Genomic DNA, 23,802 nt, shown 5'->3' on the forward strand with positions numbered 1-23,802 from the left:
ACCGAATAGCTAATCACAGATCTAATCCCATTTCCCATATTCAGCAGATCACTTGAGATAAAACTGTAGATTTCAACCTCAAGTTGGGCCCATAAGATCATATGAAATTCACACTATTGTCCAGACATGCAGCACCAAACACCTCTTTTGATGTGCTACAGCATTTTCATGCTATTATTTTAAATTAAGGCCTGCATTCACATTTCTAAAAATATATATATACTACATAAAATATATATACACTATATATATACACAATTGGACAAGACATACATCTGAAGGAACAACAGTTACTGCAGAGTAAGAAAACTTCAACAACTTAGGAAACAATTTGTCTAAAAAAGGAATTTTCTGACTGAAAAGAAGTCAAAGTCTGGAAGACACCAAGAATCATTTACTAAAAAGGTTTGTTAAAGAAAAAAATGCATACGCTTCAGCTTCAGAAGCTAAATTAATAGATTACAACTTGTTTGAGTTTGATTGTGTTAAGTAATGTACATCTTTAATTTGCAAAAGCATCCTCTTGGGTGCAAAAGCAACGTGCGCGTAGGCTGCAGGCAGGACAGTTGGGAAGCATTATTGCTGAGGAATAAACCCAGAGGTCTGGAGGCCCTCGCTGGTAGGATATGTGTTTGGGGGGGGGGGGGGGGGGGAGATGGTATTCTGTACAGAAAAACTATTTTCAGGTCATATTTTATTTTATCCATGTAAGGCAGGTACATGTAAATCACTGTCAATTTTTGCTCCTCACAGCCATATCCAGCACCCGGGACAGCTGATGAACTACTGATGCAGGCAGGCTGTAGCACATTTATAGTAGGGTAGGGAGTTGGAAGAAAGCAAACCTTTCCAAAAACCCTGTGCAACAGAAGAGCCACGGGTATTTTCTCCCCCTCAGAAACCACAAAGAAATCACACTGGGCTGGAGCCTGGTTACAAGTGCTTCTTTACACCTACTTTTCTACATAGCATTAGCGTGTCTTCCCAACACGCCTGGAAATCTACTCTTCCCTTACACCGAGATTCAGGTCAGAGCTCTCTCCCACCTGCAGCGCCTCCTCCCCTCCGCAGGGCAGGAACCCACCTCCCAGCCCCAGGCTGCCCCGTGAGCCAAACGGATGCCCAGCTATCCACACGGACGCCCTTGGAGGCAGGTTACGGGCACCAGCAGAGCGAGCTGGCATTTCAGGGTACGATTCAGCAACCTCAACACCAGCGAGCAGCAGCTACCCAGGGCTGCTACATTGGCACAGCCCAGCTCTTAGAGCTAACGCCTACCGACACAGCCTTTTGGCTGCTTGGGATCACCATCTTCTCTTGAAGTCCTGCTCTGGGTCAGAGAGCCAGAGACCAGCGGAGGGCAGAGACAAGGCTTCGCCTTCAGACAGGTGCAGAACACATCACATAGCAGGGGGGGAGCTCTGAACAAGCCTTAGCCATGCAGTGGTCCCACTTCATTTGAAAGCTATTTTCCAAATCCAGGGGAAAGACCTTAGACGGATGCACGCTCCCTGTTCACCTTAGCCAGTCCCCTCCAGATCTGCTTCTCCTTTCTATCAGCATGCTGAAAATGGCACTAACATGACCTATTTCTATGCAGTGCATCATCTCCATAGCAACAGTCCTGTGTTTAAGTTGAAACAGCTGTAACCGAGTCAGGGAGACATGACAATGTAAATAATGGCAAAGTGAATACTGCTTCAAGGCTCAGGACAAGGAGGAGATCTTTTCTAGCCAGTTATCAAGGTTGTCACAGTAGCTGCATAAGGGGGCCATAATCTACATATGCAGAAATATTCATATTTCATACTTTTCATATTCATAATCATACCTGTACTTATAAAATACTCTGCAGAGAACAAACCTTCTATAATTACTGAACTGAATTACTGATTTGGAGATGTTGACAACTGTGTTTAAGTACACTGTAACAGCTAAAAAAGTAGTCAGTTGAGGTATTTTTCCAGAACATAACTCTAATACTTGGCATTGCCAGCTTTTGCAATGCTACTGCAAGTCTCATGGTATTTATTGTATCAACTAAAAGTCCCAGCTCCTAAAAAGCTCCAGTTACAGAAGAACCTCTTTTCATACTTACTTTCTTACAAAGGTTTCTCACCTCCCTCACTAGCTCAGAAGTGAGGGCAATAAGGGGTTTTGTTTAATATTACATAATGATACTATTCGCCTTCAGTTAATTAAGTCTGAGTATTTTAAAGTATGTGGAAATTGCAATACCACAAAAAGGAAAGGTGGCAGATTTATAGAATAGGAATAAATATATTTTAAGTCAGTCAGTGAGAGGAGTTCAGATTTAAGTGGAAACTAGTGCTTTACTTTCATAAAGGGACCTTTTCTTTCACATAAGGAAAGGTCATTGAATCCCAATCAAATAGAATAATACTTCACAACTATGTCAATCCTCCAAGAAAAATAACCAAAAAACATTTGATGCTAAAATCCAGTAAGATTCATTATGTGCAAGTTTTGGAATCCAAAGACACTTCTTTTGAGGAACTGGTATTCCTGGTGAGTTCCATCTCTAGAAGCCTATTGTTTTTCAGCCAGCATCTAAATCTGCATTCAATCTACTCACTTTTTCCAAAAATCACATGAATATGAGCTTCAAGAAAATGGGGCATGCATGGATACATATACAGCATGAGATGCAAGCAATGCTCCACTTCAGAGTTTTAGTTTATATTGTTAATAGGGACTAACATTACCGATAATTCCCAGTGAGAGATGCTTCCTGCACATCTTGCAGTATTCCCAGTAGTAGGAGTTCAGCATAAGAGGATAGAGATTAACAGTCCATCAGCTCCATCTTTCTCAAAGCTTTCATAACCTAACTCTTATCAGTAGCTCCTACATCTGAAGCACTGGGGGCTGCAAGAAATGGGCTCACCCATCTCTCCATTTGATTTCAGTTTCTTCTCTGAAGTCCTATGAAAAAGCAAGAGCTAAGGGTGGTGGAATTAAAATTCACCCTTAAAATACCAGTAAGTGTACTAGTCAACTTCTGCTTATGCAACGTACATATGTTGGTACTTCAACAGTGTCAGACAAACTATATAATAACCTGCCTGTTCCCCCACCCCAAGATGCAGATAAGCAAGTTATTACTGTATGCTGTCAGCATGCACGGTCTGCACAGTAACAGCTGCAAATGCTAGGACTGCTATCCTACTTATAAACATTACTTGTTTCAATATTAATTTACCCTTCTATCTCATTCCACACCAATACTCATTCAAAATATGTATTTTCACTGTTAATTACAACGGGACTCTGACCTTTGAGTTATTATTAAACACCAGTTTAACAATAATTTGCTCCAGTTTGTCAGTGAACTGACTTAATTGCATTCTCAGACCAAAAATAAAATGCCTCCTAAGACATCATGAAAGTGTACAGATTTGTATGCTTTAATTCTTATAGTCTCTTCATTGCAAAAATCTATCAATATATTTCCAGTCCAGAAGCAAGAATAGTTTTGCTACAACATTTATCTTCCACAAGCCAAAAATAAAAATTCTCCCACTACTCTCCAGTGAACAAATTTGACTTATGCTGTACTTCTTTCTCAGTGTAAGTGCTATCCTGTTAATCTTTTTCACGGTAGCTGCACAGCAAGCAAGAACTCTTGCAGGTATTTGTACCAGCTCAAGTCCCCTCATTGGCAAGTATGCCTCAGCACCTTCTCATTTCACACACAATTCCCATGCTTTTTGCCTTGGGATATGTTAAAAAAAAAAAAAAAAAGCCATACAAGTAGAATAGCAGCACTGAGCACGTACTTCCCTGCTCCACTTCCTCCTTAACTCAGTCAGAGAGGGAAGTGAGCAGGAAAACAGTCTCATCACAAAATAAGATGGGCAAGATGTCTAAATTTTGATTTTTTTCCCTTCTCCCCAACACTGCCCCCAAAAGAGAAGGAAAGAAAATTCTCTAACCACCAGGCTATTGGCTATTCTAGGCTGTGTTTTCATCTGTGACATCTAAACCAAGGGCCAAGTTTTCAGGAAATGCCATGACTTAACAGCTGCAATAGGTGCAGTGATTAGCACTTAATTTTAATCTGCAAGTCTGAGAACTGATTTTATATATGAAACTATGAAAATTGGTAAGTTCACACAAAATGCTTTGGTTTTAAAGGACTTTCTACCCTCCCCCTAGAAAATCCTGTTGTATTTGAAAGAGTCCCTGCCAATTCTACCAGTAACACCCTCATCTGTGACAGTGCTAAGTTTTCACTCTGCCTTGCTACCACAGCAGCCTCTGAGGCCAAAACTGAAACCCGGGTTCCCAGCCAGCCAGAACAGTTGAGTTATTGGTGGCTACACCCCTTTTTACTGCTTCCTTCCAGGGGAGGATTAGGTCAAACCTACGTTCCTGTAGTAGTGGATATCTAGGAGGCCACCTCACCTCCAGGAAATTCACACCCAAAGCCCCAACAATTATTCTACATGCTAAGCGGGTTCACTCCTGCATTAACTTTCACCAGCCCCACCTCTGTTCTCTTTAATTTGGCAGTCTGCTTCCTTTCAGAGCCTTTGATAAAGTTTGTCCAGTTTAGGAACTGGAGAAGCCAAAGTGGCCAAATAGAGCAAAACCCACTGACAACTCTCCCCATAGGCACCTCACCATTTCTAGTTGTTGTTAAACATTATTTGGTTCAATATCTTCATTCCCGTCTTTCTCCAATTCCTTCACTGCATATGAAACACTGCTACTGAAATACGCATCCTTGCTGATCTTCCACTATATTTCACACCTGCATTTAGTAGCACTGTTTCAACTGGAGAAAAGCCTCCTTAAAACACACCTGAGCCACTAAGGCAAAGTTGTATCTGTAAAAATCTGTATTCTTCCATCAGAAGTGGCCAATACAGTCATTTCTCCAAACGCTTTGGTGGAGGAGTTTTCAGTACCAGAAACACACTGATGATATCCTATTATGCTTTTCATGGTGATAGTTACAATTCAGGAAGGTATATACCACAAGTTAAAGTATCAGTTGACTAGGATATATGTTGACACACAAGCATTAAATCTTAATCTTCTCTACTGCTGATCATTAAAATCTGTTAATGCAAGCCAATTTCATGCTATTTATACCTTTTCTGATTACATTTGAACAGTCACACTGCAGTAGCCAAGTTTCAAAATACATTCACATTTTCTTATAATTGAACAGCATTAGATTCCTTTCACCATTTTTCCCCTAGCAGATGCTAGGGAAATTTAAACATTTAGACTTTCAGTCAATGTAATGAGAAGCTAGGGGTTTCCAGCAAAAAAAAAAAAAAACAAAACAAAACAACAAACAACCACACACCCACACTGGCAGATCCCCAAGAGGGGGTTGCTTTGACAGAACCCTAGGAGTCCTTGTCCCATAATTTGAAAGCCATTGCGTTTCAGCAGTTAAGTTTCTTGCAAGTTGTCTATAGCAACTTGTTTCTTGTAAGCACCATCTATAGACAACACTAATGCATGTCTACTTGTTTCAATTAGCAGGGATAAGCATTGCCTACATACAGAATTAGGTTACCTGAGCAGCAGTCTGACCACACTATATTTTAATGCCACATCCACATGGATGACACTTCTCTTTTCTCCAGCTGAAAGATGCTTACCTGTTACAATCCACAAATTGCACTGTCACAAAAAGAAGCCCTCAGAACAACCAAGGTCTGTACAGCACTCTCACCATTTATCATCTCTCACAGAAAATGCTTCCCACAACAATGAAAAGACATAGTTTTGAGAGGCAGAAGGTTATTCAGATAAGGCACTGAACTGCCTCTTCAGACATTAAGAGTTTTTTCCAGCTCTACAACCATGCTGCACTCTGCCACATTCTCCTTGCAAACAGGAGTTCCCTGCTTAAAGATGGATTTCATGGTATGTAGCTGGTGAGGGGGCAGGCAGACAGGAGGAGGAAGAAAAGCAGCTTCTAGTTTCTTCACAATATTACAATATTTTAGAACATATGTTTGTCCACAGCATCAGCATAAAGTTAAGCTGTGCCAAACTACAAGAAAGGCAGTCACTACTCTCCAGAGCACCTAAAGTGACTAGAACAGTATCTTTTTCCATGCCTACTCTGAGGATGCTCTGCATGCTTGTAACTTATAAAACAACATAACAATAAATACTGAAAAACATCACAGAAGGATAGTCTCCTGAGGTTTACTCAAAACAAATGCAGAAAATCTTTGTAAAGAAAGGGCTAAAAAGACCATTTGGGGTTCCATGCCGGCTCTCTGGCAGAATTCTTGCTCTGTTAGCATTACAGCCAATACTTTAAAGGTTGGGTGACACGCCCAGGAAAGTGTCTCCCAATACTTCAAATAGCTGAGACTGAACTTACACCAGCATTCTTATTTTAGGTTTAAATAGGGAGTCTGGCTTAGGGATTTCTGCATCACAGAATTAGGGGAGGAAAAAGTTTTCCTATAACACTGACAGCTGAATTTTCTGTTGTGAGAATGATGATGATCCCAGCTATATTTATTTTACCTTCAGCATCAGTTATGCTGGTACTTGGCAAGTTGAAGAGTCTTTTCACAGCTCACAATATACACAAGTGAGTCCTGAATTTTTAAAAAAAGTAACAAACTACTAGCATAATGTTTCTTTCTTTGTAGTAGCAAACCAAAATTCACATTTTTGTCATAGTCATATGCAGCCTAAATTCACACAGATTAGAGGTTTCAAGAAGCTCTATCAATCTGTCCATTTCACTTAAGGTAAAATTAAACTTTATGGACTTCCCCTTCCAGCACCATTTATATAGAACTATGACTATTTATTACTCCAAGTTATCACACCACGCACTTGTGAGGGGCAAGCAGAATTGTTGTGCTTCTCTCTGTGTACAGACCTATTTAGGTCAAACTGAACTACTGCCAAAAGATTCAGTTTCAGTCCTGCTACTACTTTGTCTCTGCTTTGTGTATGTCCTGCTTCCCTGTATTGGACCAAGCAGTTCAAGAACAAGCCAAAGGAGCTTTGCTGATCCAAAAGAAAATTCACTGACCCAGCAACTAAGAAAATCCCAGCCAGAGGAAGTGTATCTTGAAGCTACCCCCCACCTCCCAACCTCAAATTGCCACATCACACACAAGGATGCTTTACTTGTAATGCCTTTTTAAAGGCATGGGAGAGTAGATACAGAAATGCAGAATGTTTCTAGAATCAGCAGATTATTCAGGTTTTAAGGGACCTTCAGAGGTCACCTAGTCCAAACTTCTGCTCAAAGCAGATAAATTCATCCAGATTACAAAACATTTTCCCAGGCATTCTACTTAACCTTTACAGGTCCTGATGGTAAGTGACCCATAAAGGCTGAGGAGGTAAATGGGTAAATGAAGTCTAAAGAAAGGTTTGGCAATACATTCACAACAGAAAAGATGGGCAGGGGGGAAAAACACATAAGCTTGGCTATCAAATTCATTTTTCGTCAATGTTCACCACTCCCACTCAACAGGAAAATTCTCAATCAATCAGCTCCACTTTAATCAGCACCTCACCTACCAGGGCCACCACCTTTCTCCAGCAAGATGAAGGGGACATAAAAACAGTGAGGCATAAAGGATCTTCTAGAGAGATAAATAGTAAGCTTGAGCCATTTACAGTGTACTAGGAAGCCTCAGACTGAGGTCTGCCATTGCAATAACACTTCTTTAGAATATTTGCCTTTAGTTAACCTAGAAAAAGCTCTCACACACGCATCACTAGCATATCAGATATGTAGAAAATCCTGATTTTCTTAGGTCAGCAGGAGCCAGGATTTACCCGTCTTTCTTGGGCATGAGATTGCATTGGCAGCACATGCCATTCACATGTATGCATGCTCTTGGAGACAGAAGCGCTCCTGTTCTTTGCCTACACAGCACATCACTCAGTGGAGTCACCACCACCATTTGGACCTCTGAAGCACCACTGTAATACAAAGTGGTAGGCATAAACAACCTTTGAGTCACAACTTATTACAGTCCTAAATATCACTTGTTTAGGAGGCAAAGACATGAAGGGACTGATACCACACTAACTTTTGCTGATCAGAAGTAGAAAACTTTTGCTCTTTCTTTAGGGATATCAGAGAATAGAATGATGATCCTTAACACTTGAGGCAGCCTATTATTCTAGGCCACCACCCCCCCCCCCCAATAAATCCCATTTTTGTATGTGGCTTTGGGAACATCACACAATTGAAGTATTACTGTTGTAATTTCTAAACATCTACCTCAGTGGTTGCCAAGTAAATTTTACCCTGTTGCGTTACTCACTGCCTGGTGGATTTCAGCCTTCACTTCTTCACTCAGCATGCCCTCGAACACAAAGGAATCACCAAATTTTTCTGCCTATTGGAGAGGAGAAAAAAAATAAAATGAAGATTCGACCATCTTGTCAAAGGAATATTATTCTTAAAATGCCAGTCACGTTTACAGCTTTATTCTATCAATGATATGGAAATTCTAATAATAATTTTGAGTTCTTTTCAAAGGAAACAATATTTCAGAATAGAAGAGAGATCTTTGGATGTCATTGTTCTTTAGCAGCCACTGGACAGATGGCAGCTCACAGAGCCTCTGCAAATGTTTTTACTTCTATCAATTTAAATTATTGTTCCAATTATTCCAATAGCTTTCAAATGCTACAGTGAATAATCTAACATTCATGGACATATTTCATTTATTTTTTTCCTTTTAGAATCACACTAGAAAGAGTTAAGCCTTGCTATTTACTTCTAATCCATCATCACAGATACCTTGTTTTAAAATGCTCTTACAATATCTATAGAAGGGCTATGAGTAAGTCAATCATTATATCTAGCATTAAATAAAGCCACTGAGACAGCCAAAGCTAAAAGAAACAAAAAATACAAGTCATTTCAATGAATCATAGTATGAAATACCAGAGTGTTTTTTCCTTAATTTACTAAGTAGGTTAATATACTAGGAGAGTCAAAGTGTTATTAGTATTCAATCATTTGCTCTTCTCAATTTCTTGATTTTATTATAGACATGCAAACACTGAGAATGATCACCAGGAAGAGTTCTGAGCATGCAGAAGCATCTCAAGAAGCACATTTTGAAAGAAGGATTCCATTCACCACCTAAACTGCAAGAAATTTTAACATCTGACCATAATTTTTATGTATTTGGTTTTAGAAAGGGAGAGGGAAAAAGAATTCCCTTTTTTTCCACCATCTGAAAGATCCAAAGAGACAAACAGGTTTATCACCAAAAGGACCTGAGGTTTCAGCTTGACAGTTTCCATCAAGGTTTGTGGGTTTTTTTTGTTTAAGTTTACTGAAAAAGAAAATACTTTTTGTTTAACAAGATACTTGAAGATTTTTTTTTCCAGCTTTCTATTTACTTTCATTTGCCACTGGAGTTCAGTCTAGTCTTTAATAAGAGCAAACCAAGTAGGCTGACTCTGCTTGTCCATAATAAATTAGTAATGTGGACATTATTTAAATACACAAAAAACAGCTTGGCCACATCCCAAAAAACCCTGTGGAATCAGTGCTGTTTACTCTAACTCCAAGTTTATTTTTCCAAATCCAGTATAAAAGGCGGCTTCATGTGAAGGGGGGGAGGGAGAAAGGCTAAGAGGAACATGCAGCTACATCAGCTGAACCTTTAAGCAGTGTCTGAAACAGACTCCATCTGACGTGGTGCTACATTCCAATACCATCGCACACAGACACATTCCAGAAGCCATTTGCAACAAGAAAGCCCTGCTTAAAGTCAAAATTGTTAAGTAACCTTTTTTTGTAATTACTAAGTTAACTTAAAAACAGAACTAGTGCCACAGATAAAGAAGTCCTTCATCCAACCAGAAGGATCTTGTCTTCCAAATGAGAATCAGTTCATCAAGTGAATCCAGCAGCCTCTCCTTTGAGACCTGATCATTATTGATGCCTTTATTTGCCTAAAAAGGCTGTCAGGGTTTTCTGAAAGTTGCGTAGGAACAGTCAACTGTCAGGAAAGATCAGAGCTTCAGGCACAGGTAGCTTCTTTCTTGGAAGAGTCTTAGAATATTCTTTTAGTCCATTGTTCCCAGAAACATGCACAAAACTATTATTATACTTGCTATTATATCTTCTTCAGGCAGCAGGGCTTTTTATTACTCAAGTTAATAGCAAGTAGCTGCACTGAACCAGCCTGCAGAGGCCTCCATTATCAGTTTTTTAAACCCCTTCCTCCCCCCTGCTACACTTCCCTTATTTTTAGGGGAACAACATAGTTGTACTGGTACAAATATGTCCTAGGACCCAAAGGTGAACAGGTCTGTGGAGACACCTTCAGTCATCTATTAACTTCACCCAGAGGTCTCAGCCATACCGAAGGAAAGGTTTTAGTTCAGGTACCAAGACACTCACTAAAGGTAACAGAACATGTCCATCCTAACACCCTTTCAGGCCCCCAGGCAACAAAGCAAGACAATTTAATCTTCCCAATACTTAAGTCTGAAGTATGCTAGTGCGTAAACCCCCAAGCAAATAGTATATCATAATGTCTTTCAAAAAGAAAAGCCTAAGTTCTTGAAGGGATTTTGCCAACACAGACAAAAGACAAGAGACTGTATATCCTTCCCCCTTACCTCAGTAACGTACCCAGTTGAATTCACAAATATCTCAAAGTCTTCATTGCTGACCTCGTACTGATCCATGTAGAAACTGTTAACATGGACTCTTCTAGCAGGCCATTCTCCATCTTGCTGTATTTCAGGCTCATCAGTGCCCATGGTGAACACCCCTCCTGGAATAGCGACCATCTACAGTGGAAACAGTTACACCCCAAAGGTTATTTTCAGTCCCTTATACAGTCTTACTACTCTTCTGCCTCAACTTGGGAGGTGCTCTTGGTTTGAGCAGCACTTCACTGACAGATGAAAACAGCACAACAAAATGACAACAGTAACACCTTGAGCACCACCTGCTCAGAAGAAAGAGCAGACAGAATTAAACTAATGAAAAATCCCCTTTGTAGCTCTTTCTGCATTAAGTCTGGGCAATTCAGAACTTTTACTGAGGGTAATATTTGTGCTCTTATGAGGGGAAACATGCTTCCCTACTGTACCCAGAAGTCAAGAAACAATCTGGAGTCCCTTTTACTCATTTCTGGATAAAAAATTCCAGCAGTTCACTGTTCCTGTGAAGGCCTGATGCATCAGTGAAGCACCTGGAGATGATGAAACCATGAAGAGCTCTTTTGTGGACAGGCACAGTGCACCTGTTCACATATTAACTACACACGGGATTTCACTTACTAACAGGCACACGCAGCATTTCGTTACTAGCCATGCTGCTAGCAGTCAGGTAGACACTGCACCTGCAGCTCTGTGTGCCAAAGACAAGACACATTTTTCTATCAGTTATATTTCACTGTGTGCAAGACCGACCTTGGGCAGGAGCCTCAGGCTTCAGAAATAAAGGATGAATGACAGAATAATGTTTTAACTGTTTCTATTTAAGATATTTTTCTCTTTAAGGCTTCAGCCAGTTTCTAGGGCAACAAAACACGCTTCTGCCCCCACGTTAGAGGGCTCTTTCCAGTAAGGCAGAGACCCTGGAGGTCTCGTCATGCTCCTTCGAACAAGAAGCTCCATCTTTCCCGAGACCCCTCTGAAGACCACAAACTGATCCAACCACTCCTCAGCCAGCAGCAGTACACCCAATAAACAAGAACACCCATGATCTCTGCTCAGAAGCCTGCGCAGGAAGGCGGAATGACAGCTCAGGCTTTGTAAAACCTTCCCAGTGGGCAGGACGCTTCAAGGACTGGCACTACCCAAGAACTGGCTTGCCAAGAAGTTATCCAACTCATCATCAAAATATGAAAGAATTAGGGAAGAAAACTCCCATTACTTTTCAGTAATTACATCTTTTCAGTACTCCTGAGCTACCTTCACTCCCTAATTCACCTCAAATTCAGCCAACTCTCCCCTCTGTCAATAGGTCAGAGGCTTGTGAGGGGGTGAGCCCCCAGAAAGCCAGTCAGTGCTGAACATCAGTATCCATTACGGAAAACAGTCTAGCATATTGTATTGCACCTGAGCATGCGCTGAGAGCAGTGCATACCTATCTATGACCACACTGCACATATAACTCTTACAGAGAGTTCAAGTATGCAAACCAGTGGTGGAACCTAAAATGAGCAAAGTACTCTAAGATGGCAGTATTTTCTGCAAGATGCTGATGTTTGGCATTTAGGGAATTCAAGCCCAATAATACAAACATTCATTGGCAAAGAAATTGCTAATGTGGCATACTTCTAACACCACTCCAGAAACATAGTTTAAGTTCTGACAGGAAAAAGGAACTCTGCATTTTAGCTGTATGGGAGTTCATAAAGAAACTATATATATAGTGGAATAATATAGCATGCAATGTGTATATTAAATGTAGCCAAATTGAAGAGAAATTCATAGAAGTGAACTGATTTAACATTACTTAGATTAACAGTTGGTTCACTGAGTCAGACATGAACTCTGGACTTTGTACATATAGCCATTTTGCAGCACAGCCTAGATTATAATACCTTGATTCTTCTCTGGTTGGGACTTTTTTTTTTCTTTCTTATTTTACAAGAGTCTTCATATGGCTGGATGCTTTCACCTAAACGATTTACTTGTATGTCCACTCTGACTCATTAACCAGGAAGACAAAAAACAAACAACCCCTGCCCCCCCACACACACACTTCAGCTATCTTCCAATTTCTGGTGTTTACTGTTACTTATGTAGTTTACAACAATACCAGAGTACTGTATGTGTCAAAAATAAGTCTACATCAGATAAGCAGTGCCCCTCTAGTCTTCAGAGAAGTTGGAGTATTTGACATAAACCTGCATATCTAGTTTCACTGGATATGCACTATATTCAATTTTCTTCTCCATTATAGATCTCTCCTTTTGCTCGAGTCTCTCCCAGCAACACTTACATAAAAATAAATAAACCCATACAACTCACAGCAGGCCTCCAAGAAGTGCTACAAATACTTTTTCCTTTGAACTAACTACATATGTAGTTAGTTGCATGCTTACAAATCTTTTCCCCTCTAAACAGAATCCAAGTACTTAACAGATTGTCTTTAACAGAATGCATAAAAGCAATTAAGTTTTTTTTTTAAATAAAGACTTTGGGAACAACAATGTAATAAGAAGTTGCACTACCTTCCAATCTCCTTCCAATCCACTGTATCTAAAACAACTCCCTGAAGCAGTCTTCAAAGCAATATTGAAAGCTCACTAGTGAGTTGCTGTCTAGAAGCACATGAAAAACTAACTCTTACTTTACAGCCTAGCATTCATTCCAGAAGCCTCAAAAATCTTGAGCGGCTGCCAGTGTACGTTCAGACAGGAGCATCCAAAGGCTTCCTTATTAACCCGGTACTTTTGCAGTGCTCTCACACAGCTACAGCTGCTACTTCCAGCATGTCTGTCAATACCATGTCCAACACGGATACCAAATATTGATTCCGTAGGATTCTCCTCCCCCACCAACACTCATTTCACAGCTTGGAACCCCCACTTGGAAATAGAATCTTCCTTTGATAGCCAGCTTTATAATATCACCAGCAAATGACTCCACGACTCCAAAGCTCTGATGTCTGATAACACTCTTCAGCAGCTAACGGTAGAATACAACACTAAGGGAAGAACAGATCTTCTGCACAGACATCACATCCAGAAACCACATTTATATAGTTAATTAAGCAGCTTTCACATCCAGCTTTAAAATATAGGTAACTATCACAGAAGAATTAGTCTCTAGGAAATATCAGAGTTGAACTACAGAGGCAGAAATCCAGCAGCAGAGGCTGGTAGATACACACACGGTAAGAAGTGCAACAATAGTGGCCTGCATCTTAGCAATATTACTAGTGCATGCAGTTCGTGCTCCTAAAAAGTCCAACTTCAACATCAGGAGCTGCATTTGCCTATGATCATACCTTTGCTGCAAATGTAACGGTAATGTAGAGCAAATGCCCTAAAGTACTAGCTTCCCAATCTTAAAGATGGAGTGGGAATACCTCAATTGTAGGTAAGGTGGATTTAAAAAACAAAACAAAAAAACAAAACAAACAAACAAAAAAACCCAAACACCACTTCAGCTGAAGGAAGCAGAGGCCAATTTTTCCCCTCGCTTCCCTCTTGGGAAAAGGGTTTTCTAGCTAAGCATAATCAAGTTATGATGTGAACATAGTTTACAATCCAGCAGTAATTAGATTTTTTATTATCTCCTACTGAAGTCGCCAGCTGCCTCGCATGAAATAACAGAGCCAAAGGACTGTTTCAATCTACAGTGAGAACTACAGTGAAATACCAAAATCTCTTCCATTAAATGTAGTTTAGTGAAGTAGTGGCCAAGTGCAATATGGCATATTTAATTTGCACTCTTCATATATTTCCAGATTTAAGTGCAGCCTGCAATAGTCAAGTCATAATTACATCCTCCCCTTTAACTTGTAACTCATTGTCTGCACAACAAAAGCTTTCTTCACACTAATACAGCTTCCCAATGTTACAACACTGAGAAGCAATTAGAAAGGGAACCTCTCACGTTTTTACTATTTGCAATCCATCTTGCACAAGAACAACATGATCTAAGTCTACCATGACATAAATTTGTCTGCCAATCAGATTTTATAATCACAGTTCATGAAATGATATATCTCTAAGGATGAATTAGCAGGAAAAACACTGTTTCAGTTCACCAAATTAAAAACAGTTTCTGAAATTATAACAGTACAACAGAACTTCAAATTACAAGCTTCCCTAAAATTTCAGGCAGTGTTTCGATCAAGGCTAGCAACACAGAATTCCATAAGAAAACAACTATACGAACATAATGTTACATCAAATTACATTGAATAATTGGGGTGGAGGGGAGGAGAAGGAGATATTTGGTATTTTTTCACTATTATGACATATCTGCCTTCTCTCCTTAATTCCTATTATTGTTTTGAAAGAGGAGAAGGAAAGCAGAAAAGACAGGAGCCATCTTTGGAGAACATGCTGTGTTCTCTGCAACTTCTCCTTCACCTTTTGTTTCGTTGTCCTCAACAGTAAAGTTCCGCGCAGTCCTGTTCAGTGCACCCTCTCCAAAGTAAATGGGAGATAACATGTTCATACACACACGACAGATTTGTGGAGAGACTATCAAGTGATTAGGGCACCACTGCGGCAGCGTTTCATTCCAAATTAAGTTTGCTCATTATAACTACTGAAGGCAAAATGAGACAGCAATCCTGCTTCTAATAACTGAGGACACATCAGCCAGTGAGGCACCGGGCCTTCAACAGTGCAAGATGACTCACCACCCCTTTACAATAAGCACCTGTGTAGCGCATCGGCCCCTTTTAAACAGGGCCTTCACCAGGGAAACACGTTCGGTCCTGGGCAGCGTTTCTCAAGAGAGCAACAGCAAGAAAAAATGAAGAGTTAAGACCATCACAGGAAGGGAACCCGCACAGGCACGCGGGCAGGGATGCACAGGCCATCGCTCTGCTGAAGCGTGCGCACAAGGGACCTGACGCTTCCCTCCCTCACGGCATCTCGACAGCGTTTCGCTTCTGTTGACGCCAGAAGGGTTCAAAAATAAGCGTGCGGGGGGAAAGGGGGGCTGGAGGGGAAGAAGCCGGAGCAGCACTGGTACTTACAAAGCGACAGCTTCCCTACTAAGGACACCGCCGCCCCAGCACGGACACGAAGCCGCGGGCAGCGCCGGACAAAGCGGGCGGCCGGGAGGGGCCCGGCCCCGTGCTCGGCGCCGCCACCGTTAACGGCTCAGAGGGGAGCCGCGACCGTTAACAGCCCCAGGGGGCGCCGCGCCCGGCCACGCCCGCCACGCGCCCGGTCACGTGCCCCGGCCGCGCCCGCCACGTGCCCCCGCTCACCCGCCTGCGCCCAGCGGCCCGCTCGCCCGCCGCCGCCTCCGCCGAGTAGCGCCGCGCCGCCGCCTCCCGCCCGCCGTCACCGCCCCGGCTAGAGCCGCACCCGCACCCCGCGGCGGGGGCCGCCGCCTGCCGGGCTGCCTCCTCCCCGGCGGCCGCCGTTAACGCCGCGAGCAGCAGGAGGAGGAGGCGGTGGCTGCGGCAGCGGCCGGACGCGGCCATGTTGGCGGAGGCGCCACGTGACGCCGAACCGCAGCGGTCAGCTGACGCGCGGTTATTTAAAGGAGCCGCGGCGCGCGCAGCGGGGGGAGGAGGCGGGGGTCGTTCCCGGCCGGCCGCTGAGGCGCGTCTCGCGCAGGGCGTCGCTCGAGGCGCGCGGCCGTTAACGGTTCCTGAGGAGGCCGCGCGCGGGAAGCGGCAGCAGCGGGGCGGGGGGGGGGACCGCGCTCCCGCAGTAACCGCCCGGCGCTCGCTTGCTGCCCGCAGGGAGAACCCAGGGGAGGAGGGACCCTGCCTTTAGGCATTCCCGCGCTGACATGTCAAAAACTGCGGCCAGGGCTCGTTTTAGGTGACTGATGATGTTATCTAGCCGCATTCGCAGTGAGGGGAGGTTCAAATCGCGTAGGTACCGCTCGGCGGAGGTGAGGACCGGCCCTTCCTGGGCTCTCTGGGAAACCTAGTACTGAATACATCCCTGCGATGGCAAAAACGCGCAACGTGGGCGCGTGGACCCGTCAAACTACCGACCCATCTTTAAGTAACTTAAAGGTAAGGCTAGATCTCTTCATCCCTCTCTCCCTTCCCCCCGCCAATAGGACACCAGACTCTGCCTTTACAATGCTTTCCTCACGGCCAAAGCAGGGCCTGTCACTGACATCCCCGTGTACCCCTCAGGTACCTGAGCACACTTGTATGACCCTGAGGAGGTCGGTTTGCTCCTCTGTCCTCTGACTTCATCCTCTGGTAATAATTCCTGTGTTCCTCTGTAAATTGCCTTCGAGAAGGTGGCTGAAGAGCGCTCTGGAAGCGCTCACTACTGCTGTTACGTGGCTTGTTGCCCTGAGGGGGGTGGTCTCTGGACCTTGGTCTGCAGCACATTAGTGGTATTCATATGTGTTTTAAGCATTTTTTCTCTTTCTCTTTAAGCTGAAGGACAGCCAACAGCATGTAGATAACGTGAATGTCAGAGATTCCTTCAAGATGCAGGTCTAAGGCAAAAAAAGTAAGTGCAACAGCTTTGACTGTGCTCCATAACAGTACATAAGGAGAGTGTGCACATGCCTTCCTCCTAAGAGTACCCTCAGCTCCCCCATTAATAGGGGATGATGAGGCTCGGTGCCTTTACAGAATAAGGATTTAGGAAAAAAATGAAGAAATAGTAAATTCCTTGGGTGCTTGTGTTTCTGTATCTATCTTAAACTTAAATCTATCTAACTTAAAAGTAGATTTTACTAAGTACATAAAAAACAATCCTTACAGCAAAAACATCACCATAATCTACAGAGGGAAAAGGAGAAACCTACTTTCTTCCCAACTGAATGTCAAACCCGTTATTGCAATTTGGGTTGTTTTTTTTACAAGAGTTTTTAAGTGCAGGTGACTGAGAAGCAGTTTGCCACGAGCCAGGTGAATGGCAACATGGTAGTGTGCAATCTGAGCGGGGCAGGAATGGAAATATACTTTATAGAGGCACAATATCCTCCTACTTTGCTCTTGGGAGAGGTAGCAATTTGCTGTTAGTGGGAACAAGCAAATTACTACCCCATTCTGTGCCAGCTCAGCTGGTGGGGACTTTTCGAGCAGAGCACAGACTCTTCCCACTCACTGTCCCCCTGCTAAGGAGCTGGGGGAGTAGCAGGTGCACAGGCCTGTTTTCTTGTGCAACATAAATCCAAAGTCCAGCTACCTCATTCACAAGCAAAAAGGTGCACTGCTTTTTTATTCACTTGTACTCATTGCACGGTCAAGGTACGTAGCCTAAGGCGGTTCTTGAGCCAGTCAGACAGTGATCAACTGTCTCTACATCCAGAACTTCTATATCGGAGAATTTGGCAATTCTCTTGTTTTCCCTTTAGTTCACTGTAGTTACTGAAGCTTTTAGTGCTCCATCATGTAAATGTTAACTTCCCTAATGGTTGTGGGAGCTCCTGGTCAGGACTGACAACAGAATGGATCTTCTGGATCCTCCAATATGCTGAAAGAAATCTTTATTCATTCTGTGTGGTATTAATTCAAAATATTTCATATTTTAGTTCTGTACGGGTTAGGACTGTACAACAGCAAGAAACATGGCCATTAGTGAAGGAGGCTTTTTTTTCCTGCTTTGTATTAGAACTTGGGTAGGAACGCTACTCAGCTGTATTCCCTGTATGAAATTTTACTGTTACTGAATGTTAAAACGACAGTGCTGGGAGTCTTCACAAGCATGCATTCCAATTATCTATCATTAGTCCCTTTTGCCCTGTGACGTACTTAGAAAAACAACAGAGTGCAGAAGCACAAATGAATACAAATTTAATTAGAAAATCAAGTCACTCCTGCTGCTTTTGGGGTCAGAAAAATGTAGACATTCCTTTTATACTGAAGCAATGATCTTAACCCCATGCATTAATGAATCTCTATTAAAATGCAAAGAAATTACAACTAACTTTCTCCTTCCCAATTTTCAATACAATTTACTGGAATGACAGCTAAATATAGGTGTCTAAATTCCACAGTCTTCTAGAAGTCAAAGTAGTCTGCCAGGATAACTTCTCCTTATTAAAACCACATGATGCTGACTGTCATTATGAAAACCAGCTCATATCCAATGAGCTGGGATAGTTCTCTGGTATATCTTGTCCATTCACTCTCATTGCTTCTTTTCCTAGAATTCTTTTCTGCACCCCTTTTTACTTCCATTAAGTAGGTTTATGTTCCTGTATCCTCTCAGGAGACTAGATGCAACAATTACAGTTTGCTTCTGAATAAAATCCAACTTCCCACTTGTAATCCTGAAGACTCTTGAGAACTTTTGCTAGTGTCATTTATTGATGATATTTGTGCTCCTAACCCACCCAGGAGGCTTGAGTGCTTTCTGACTGAAGTAGTCCGTAGAAATCAAGAGTTAATTGCAGATTAGGCAGCACAGAAAAAGTAATATTGTTCTTGGTAAATAAAAGACTTAAAACTTCTCCTTAACGTCTTTCATCAATGCTGAATTCACATAATTACTGCAAATAACAAGATAGTGATGGATCAGAGTAAGGTTCAAAGGGAGGAAAAGAACAGAGTTGTCCAATAACAAAACAAAGACTTGCAAGCTGTTTTCTTGTGACTTAAATCATGTAAGTGATTGGGCTAAACATCTAGTACTATTTCACTCTGAAGACTGAAGTGGTATTTACCAAGTAATAGCTTCTACAGTATTTTCTCTCTGGATCCTTGAACAGGCCTCATTCCTTAGACCCTCTTGTGTATGTCTATGTGTGTGTGATCCAGGCTGAGAACCAACCCCTTGCTGGCTGCTGATTGAATAGGACTCCATGCCCCATCTCAGGGGTTGCTTACTGTACCTCACATTATTACAGATAAAACAGTAGCTTTAGGAGAACGACTCTAGGGTACTTCGGAGTGTGAAATTTATCACTCCTGGACTCTCTCACCATTTTAGTTCTTCTTAAAGCTAAAAGATTATAGGAGTTTTACAAACTTACCATGCCTGCAGCCTAAAGCAAGTTTACAAAGAGAAGTGAAACCTTTTTCATTGTAGGGAATTTTCATTGTTATCTTGTCTTTTCCACTACCACTCCAAACCTAGCACATTTTTTGTCCTATCTTCGGCTGAAGGGCCTTCAGTGGCACAGCCTCCACAGCCACTGAAGAGCTGACTAAGTCCAAGAAACAAAGGTAAACAGAAACTATGGATGTGCCTTACATGCAATTTCTAACACACTGTTGCTGCTCATATTTATCACTGTTATTGAAACTGCATACTCAATAACAAACATATTTCAAGGCATACTAGTAGGACAGCCTCTAACGGTCATCCATGGACAAAGTTCTTTGCCCCAGGCTCTAGTAGCTGTCCTTGTGTCGCTGCCTAAATGCACCAGATGTTCTAGCCACTCACCCTCCTCAGCCTACTGAATTTATCCAGAGATTAGATTTGATTACATGAGAATTCATTAGGGTTTCTTAATGAAATTAGGAACCATTACTCTGCCAGCTTTCTGATGAGTAACGGCTTGTAGCATTGCAGCCATATATAAAGACCGTAGAACTCTACGCACTGACCTTTGCTTAAGTTTCTAAGTCACAGACTCCGATTTCTGAATATTCTTGCTTGACGGCAATAATTACAAATCCTCTGATGTTATTTTGTATGAAGAATCAATACAGTGGTAAGTCCTGTTGAACCAGACCCCTGGCTCATCTGGACTTGTTTCCTTTCTCCAGCAGTAGTCCACTGCTGTAGAAGGAGAGGGAAACAAACTATGAGTTTATCAGCAACAATTATACACTATTTCCTTTCTATTATCCAGTGCAGCAGGTGGGTGCTGGAAAGGAGAGGAAGGGAGTGGTTTTATCACCTTATGCCAATTAAAGTGATGCAGCAGGTCTGCAGTGCAATCCTTGCATCCACTTTGATAAGGCACTCTATTCCCTGTGTTGCCAAACATACTAAGTTGTACCCCACAGAGAGCATAAAAATTACAGTTAAGGACAATACACCTTGAATAATATTTTAAGGGCAAATAATTGCATAATGTAATAAAGAAACAATTTTTTATCACCGCTGGTCATTCTGGCTTAAGCTGTGTTATCAGTCAGTAGGTAGGCTTTACTGTTGGCAGCATCCTGATGGCAGATGGTGTCGCCGAAGAGGAAATGAAATAGAACTCGCTACTTGCAAAGTTTTAAAGTGTTCCTTTGCAAAACAGTTGTTTTACCCCATGTTACTGTACTTCCTTACAGCTGTACATGCTTACAGCTGATTGTTCTCAGCCAAAGCCTCTTATCTTCCAGCAATTGAATTACCCCACAAGTGAGAGCACTGTCTGTAAATAAAGTTGCAAAATCTCAGTGCCTAATACCTAACAAGCACAACAGTTTAAGCGTAGCCGCTCAGCTGTTCTGCCCTTCGCAAGCTGCGCTGGGACCCCGCAGTGGCTGCATGTTTGTTTTCCCCTCCCTGCCTTGGCTTCCTCGCAGTCGCTCTGGCTGATAACACGTTATTCGCGCATCGCGGGATTATTCTGTCGGCAGCCCGCGGTTTGGGGCTGTTCCACACCATTCCCCTCTCGCGTGCTCTTGGCCAAAGCTTTGCGCGGAAGCCTCCAGGGACTGAAAGTATTTCGGAGCCTCCGAGCTGCGTCCCAGCAGCGCGTTTCCCGAGCACCGATAGCGGAGCCGGGGCCGCGGCCGGGGGCGGGGGCGCCGGCCGGGGCCGCGGCGCGGGGCACGCCGGGAGCTGTAGTCCCGCGGGGCGCGCTGCCGGCGGGCGGCGGCGGCGCGGGGACTCCGTTACCCAGCGAGCCCCGCGGGGTATATGAGGCGCGGCGGCGAGCGGCGGGCGCAGAAACCATGTGGACGCGGCGCTGAGTGGAGCCGGGCGCAGCCTCCAGCCTAGCGGGACCGGGCAGCGCCGCGCCGCTACCATGGGGCTGCGGGGCCGCCGCTAGCCCCCCCCCCCCCCTTCCGCGTCGACACCAGGTAGAGGGCCGGGCCCGGGGGCGCCGTGGGGGGAGCGCTGCCTGCTCGCCCCGCCGCCCGCGGAGTAGCGCGGAGGCGGTGCGGCAGCGCCGAGCGCGCCCCGGGCGCGGGGAAACTGAGGCACGGGGGCGCCGCGGCGGCCGCAGCCTGCTTTGGGGAACCCCTGCGAGGAGCAGACCGCTTTCTGAAGCGCCTGTTGATAGCCGGCAACACTCAGCTTAAAACACGCTTGCTGCACCCTCAGCCTGTTTGGGGTGCCCCCGAAGCACGCCCGGGAGACGCAGGCGTCCGGGGGGCGTCGCGGCTCGGTGCCCCTCGCGTCTGGGGTGATTTCGGCCTCTGCGGCGGTAGCTCCGGAGCAGCGTGTCAGCTCCAACTTTCTCTGCTTTTTTCTTCTATGCTTGACACGCTGCTGCACAGAGATGTTTCGTGTTATGTAAACACTCGCGAGTGCTGATGTAGACTTGGCTATAGATGATCTTATTCTTAAATGGTCAAAAGCTGGGCAATGGTGGGTGGATATTCTTGAGGGTCTTGGTAGCTAGTCTAACAGTCTAAATATTTAGCTGTTTCCTGGCTACAATAACTGGACTTAAGAGGAGGGGGAGGGGGCACATGTGCGTTCCATGTATGTGGGATGCGTCATAATTCTGAGCTGTTTTCCATCTTTTTGCTAAGAGTTTAATTATTGCTGGTTGTTCTGGACATCTTTGGACTTAAGTTAGTCTTTTAGCTTGTCTGAATGTGCAGAGGTGCTGCTTCCTCCTTGCCTTCTGCACTACCCTAGCAGCAAGGGAGACTTTGCTGTAAAACTGGATGCAACAGCTGGCTTGATGCAACAGTGATGGTTTGGGGTCAAGCTTTCCCCTCTAGTACAAAAACCAACATGTAGTCTTTGACCCATGTGGGTTCAATCTGACTCACTCTGGTCTGTCTGTATAAAGAACCCCAGCAGGCAAAAGGGCTGAAATACTGCATCAAACATATTATCTGGCACCCAGTGCAACAGTTCGCAGGTGCTTACTCAGATGCAGATGCAATGGCTGTAGTATTACTACTCAAATCAGCAAGGGAGAACATGGTTAATACAGCCCAGGTCCTTGTATTGTCAAGACTTAGTGACTCGTAGTAGTAGGTAGATGATGGCTGTTCGCTTTAATTTTTAATGAGGACCACTCTTTTTTTTATATATATTTTGCGTGTGCATTTTATTTCTTAAATGTGCATTGTGTCATTTGCCTTTGAATTTCTTTTCCTGTGCTCAGAAATTTGCCTGGTATCCCAGGACTTCCAAAATCTGGTGGCCCAGAAGACTCACTGACTCAGAGCCTAGTCCAAAGATCCACATCTGAACGGTTTCCTCACACGGTACAGTCACCTGTGTGAGGGGTGTAAGATAAAGCTTGTATCAATTTCTTTTCCTCAGAAGTTTCTCTGAGGCCAAGTTAATGGGCTCTTAGCCTCTGGGTTTTTTGTTTGCTTTTTTGTAAGCCTCTGCTTTAAACTAATTTCCACACAGAGCAAATATTCTAGGTTCTAAATACCCAACATGGGTTTGCAAGAGTAAACTCAGTGCCTGAAACGATGACAATATTGCATGCTGTCATGACTGTAGCAAAGTGTTGATGACCTAAAGCTGGCTGCTTGGGGAGTGGAGATAACTGGTGTTACTGATCAGGCCAAAAATTCTGGCATAACAGGACACTGCAAGGTATACTACCTCTCAGAGCCAATGTGAAAGCTAACTGCTGTAAAAAACAGTGACTTGAAATGCTGTGAATGTGTAGCAATCAATATGTGTAAACCAGAAAAAGTAATTGTGGAAACGAAAAACAGTTTATTGTTTTTCGAAACAAGCTGTTATAGGAGCACTGTTAAGTAAGCTGTCCATTGAGCTGATTATTTCTAATGTGCTGTTTAAGTAATCTTTTGTTTGTCAGTAACATAAGTTTTTCGTCTTAAAATTCCTCATTCCACTCTGAGATTAAAGTGTTTGCTTAGATGAGGGTTCCCCCACCCCCATCTGTTGCTTGTGATTATTCATTAATTCTTGAAATACAGAGCAACCCAGTTTCCTCTTTTACAGAGGTACACAAATTAGGAAGTAAACAAACAGCAAGAGTAACTTTCATTTGCCTTTGCAGTCCTGGAGTGGAGCTCAACTGTGGGAAATAGTATATCTTTCTAAG

The 23,802-nt window shown here is 43.3% G+C and overlaps 2 protein-coding genes across 2 annotated transcripts in view; one reads left to right on the top strand and one right to left on the bottom strand.

Annotated features, from left to right (window-relative positions):
* The window catches only part of SUMF1 (sulfatase modifying factor 1), a 40,845-nt gene extending 24,704 nt beyond the window's left edge, over positions 1-16,141 (bottom strand). Inside the window, exons 1-3 of the mRNA XM_067303662.1 lie at positions 15,923-16,141; positions 10,624-10,797; positions 8,301-8,375 (exon numbers count right to left, since the gene is read on the bottom strand). Of these exons, the coding sequence (XP_067159763.1) occupies positions 8,301-8,375; positions 10,624-10,797; positions 15,923-16,141 (468 nt within the window). The remainder of the gene's footprint in view (positions 1-8,300; positions 8,376-10,623; positions 10,798-15,922) is intronic.
* Positions 16,142-21,498: 5,357 nt separating this feature from the next.
* The window catches only part of ITPR1 (inositol 1,4,5-trisphosphate receptor type 1), a 186,447-nt gene continuing 184,143 nt past the window's right edge, over positions 21,499-23,802 (top strand). Inside the window, exon 1 of the mRNA XM_067303517.1 lies at positions 21,499-21,613. The gene's annotated coding sequence lies outside the window, so the exon portion shown is untranslated. The remainder of the gene's footprint in view (positions 21,614-23,802) is intronic.

Source organism: Apteryx mantelli, chromosome 12 (assembly GCF_036417845.1).
Source record: "Apteryx mantelli isolate bAptMan1 chromosome 12, bAptMan1.hap1, whole genome shotgun sequence".
Classification (NCBI taxonomy): Eukaryota; Metazoa; Chordata; class Aves; order Apterygiformes; family Apterygidae; genus Apteryx; species Apteryx mantelli.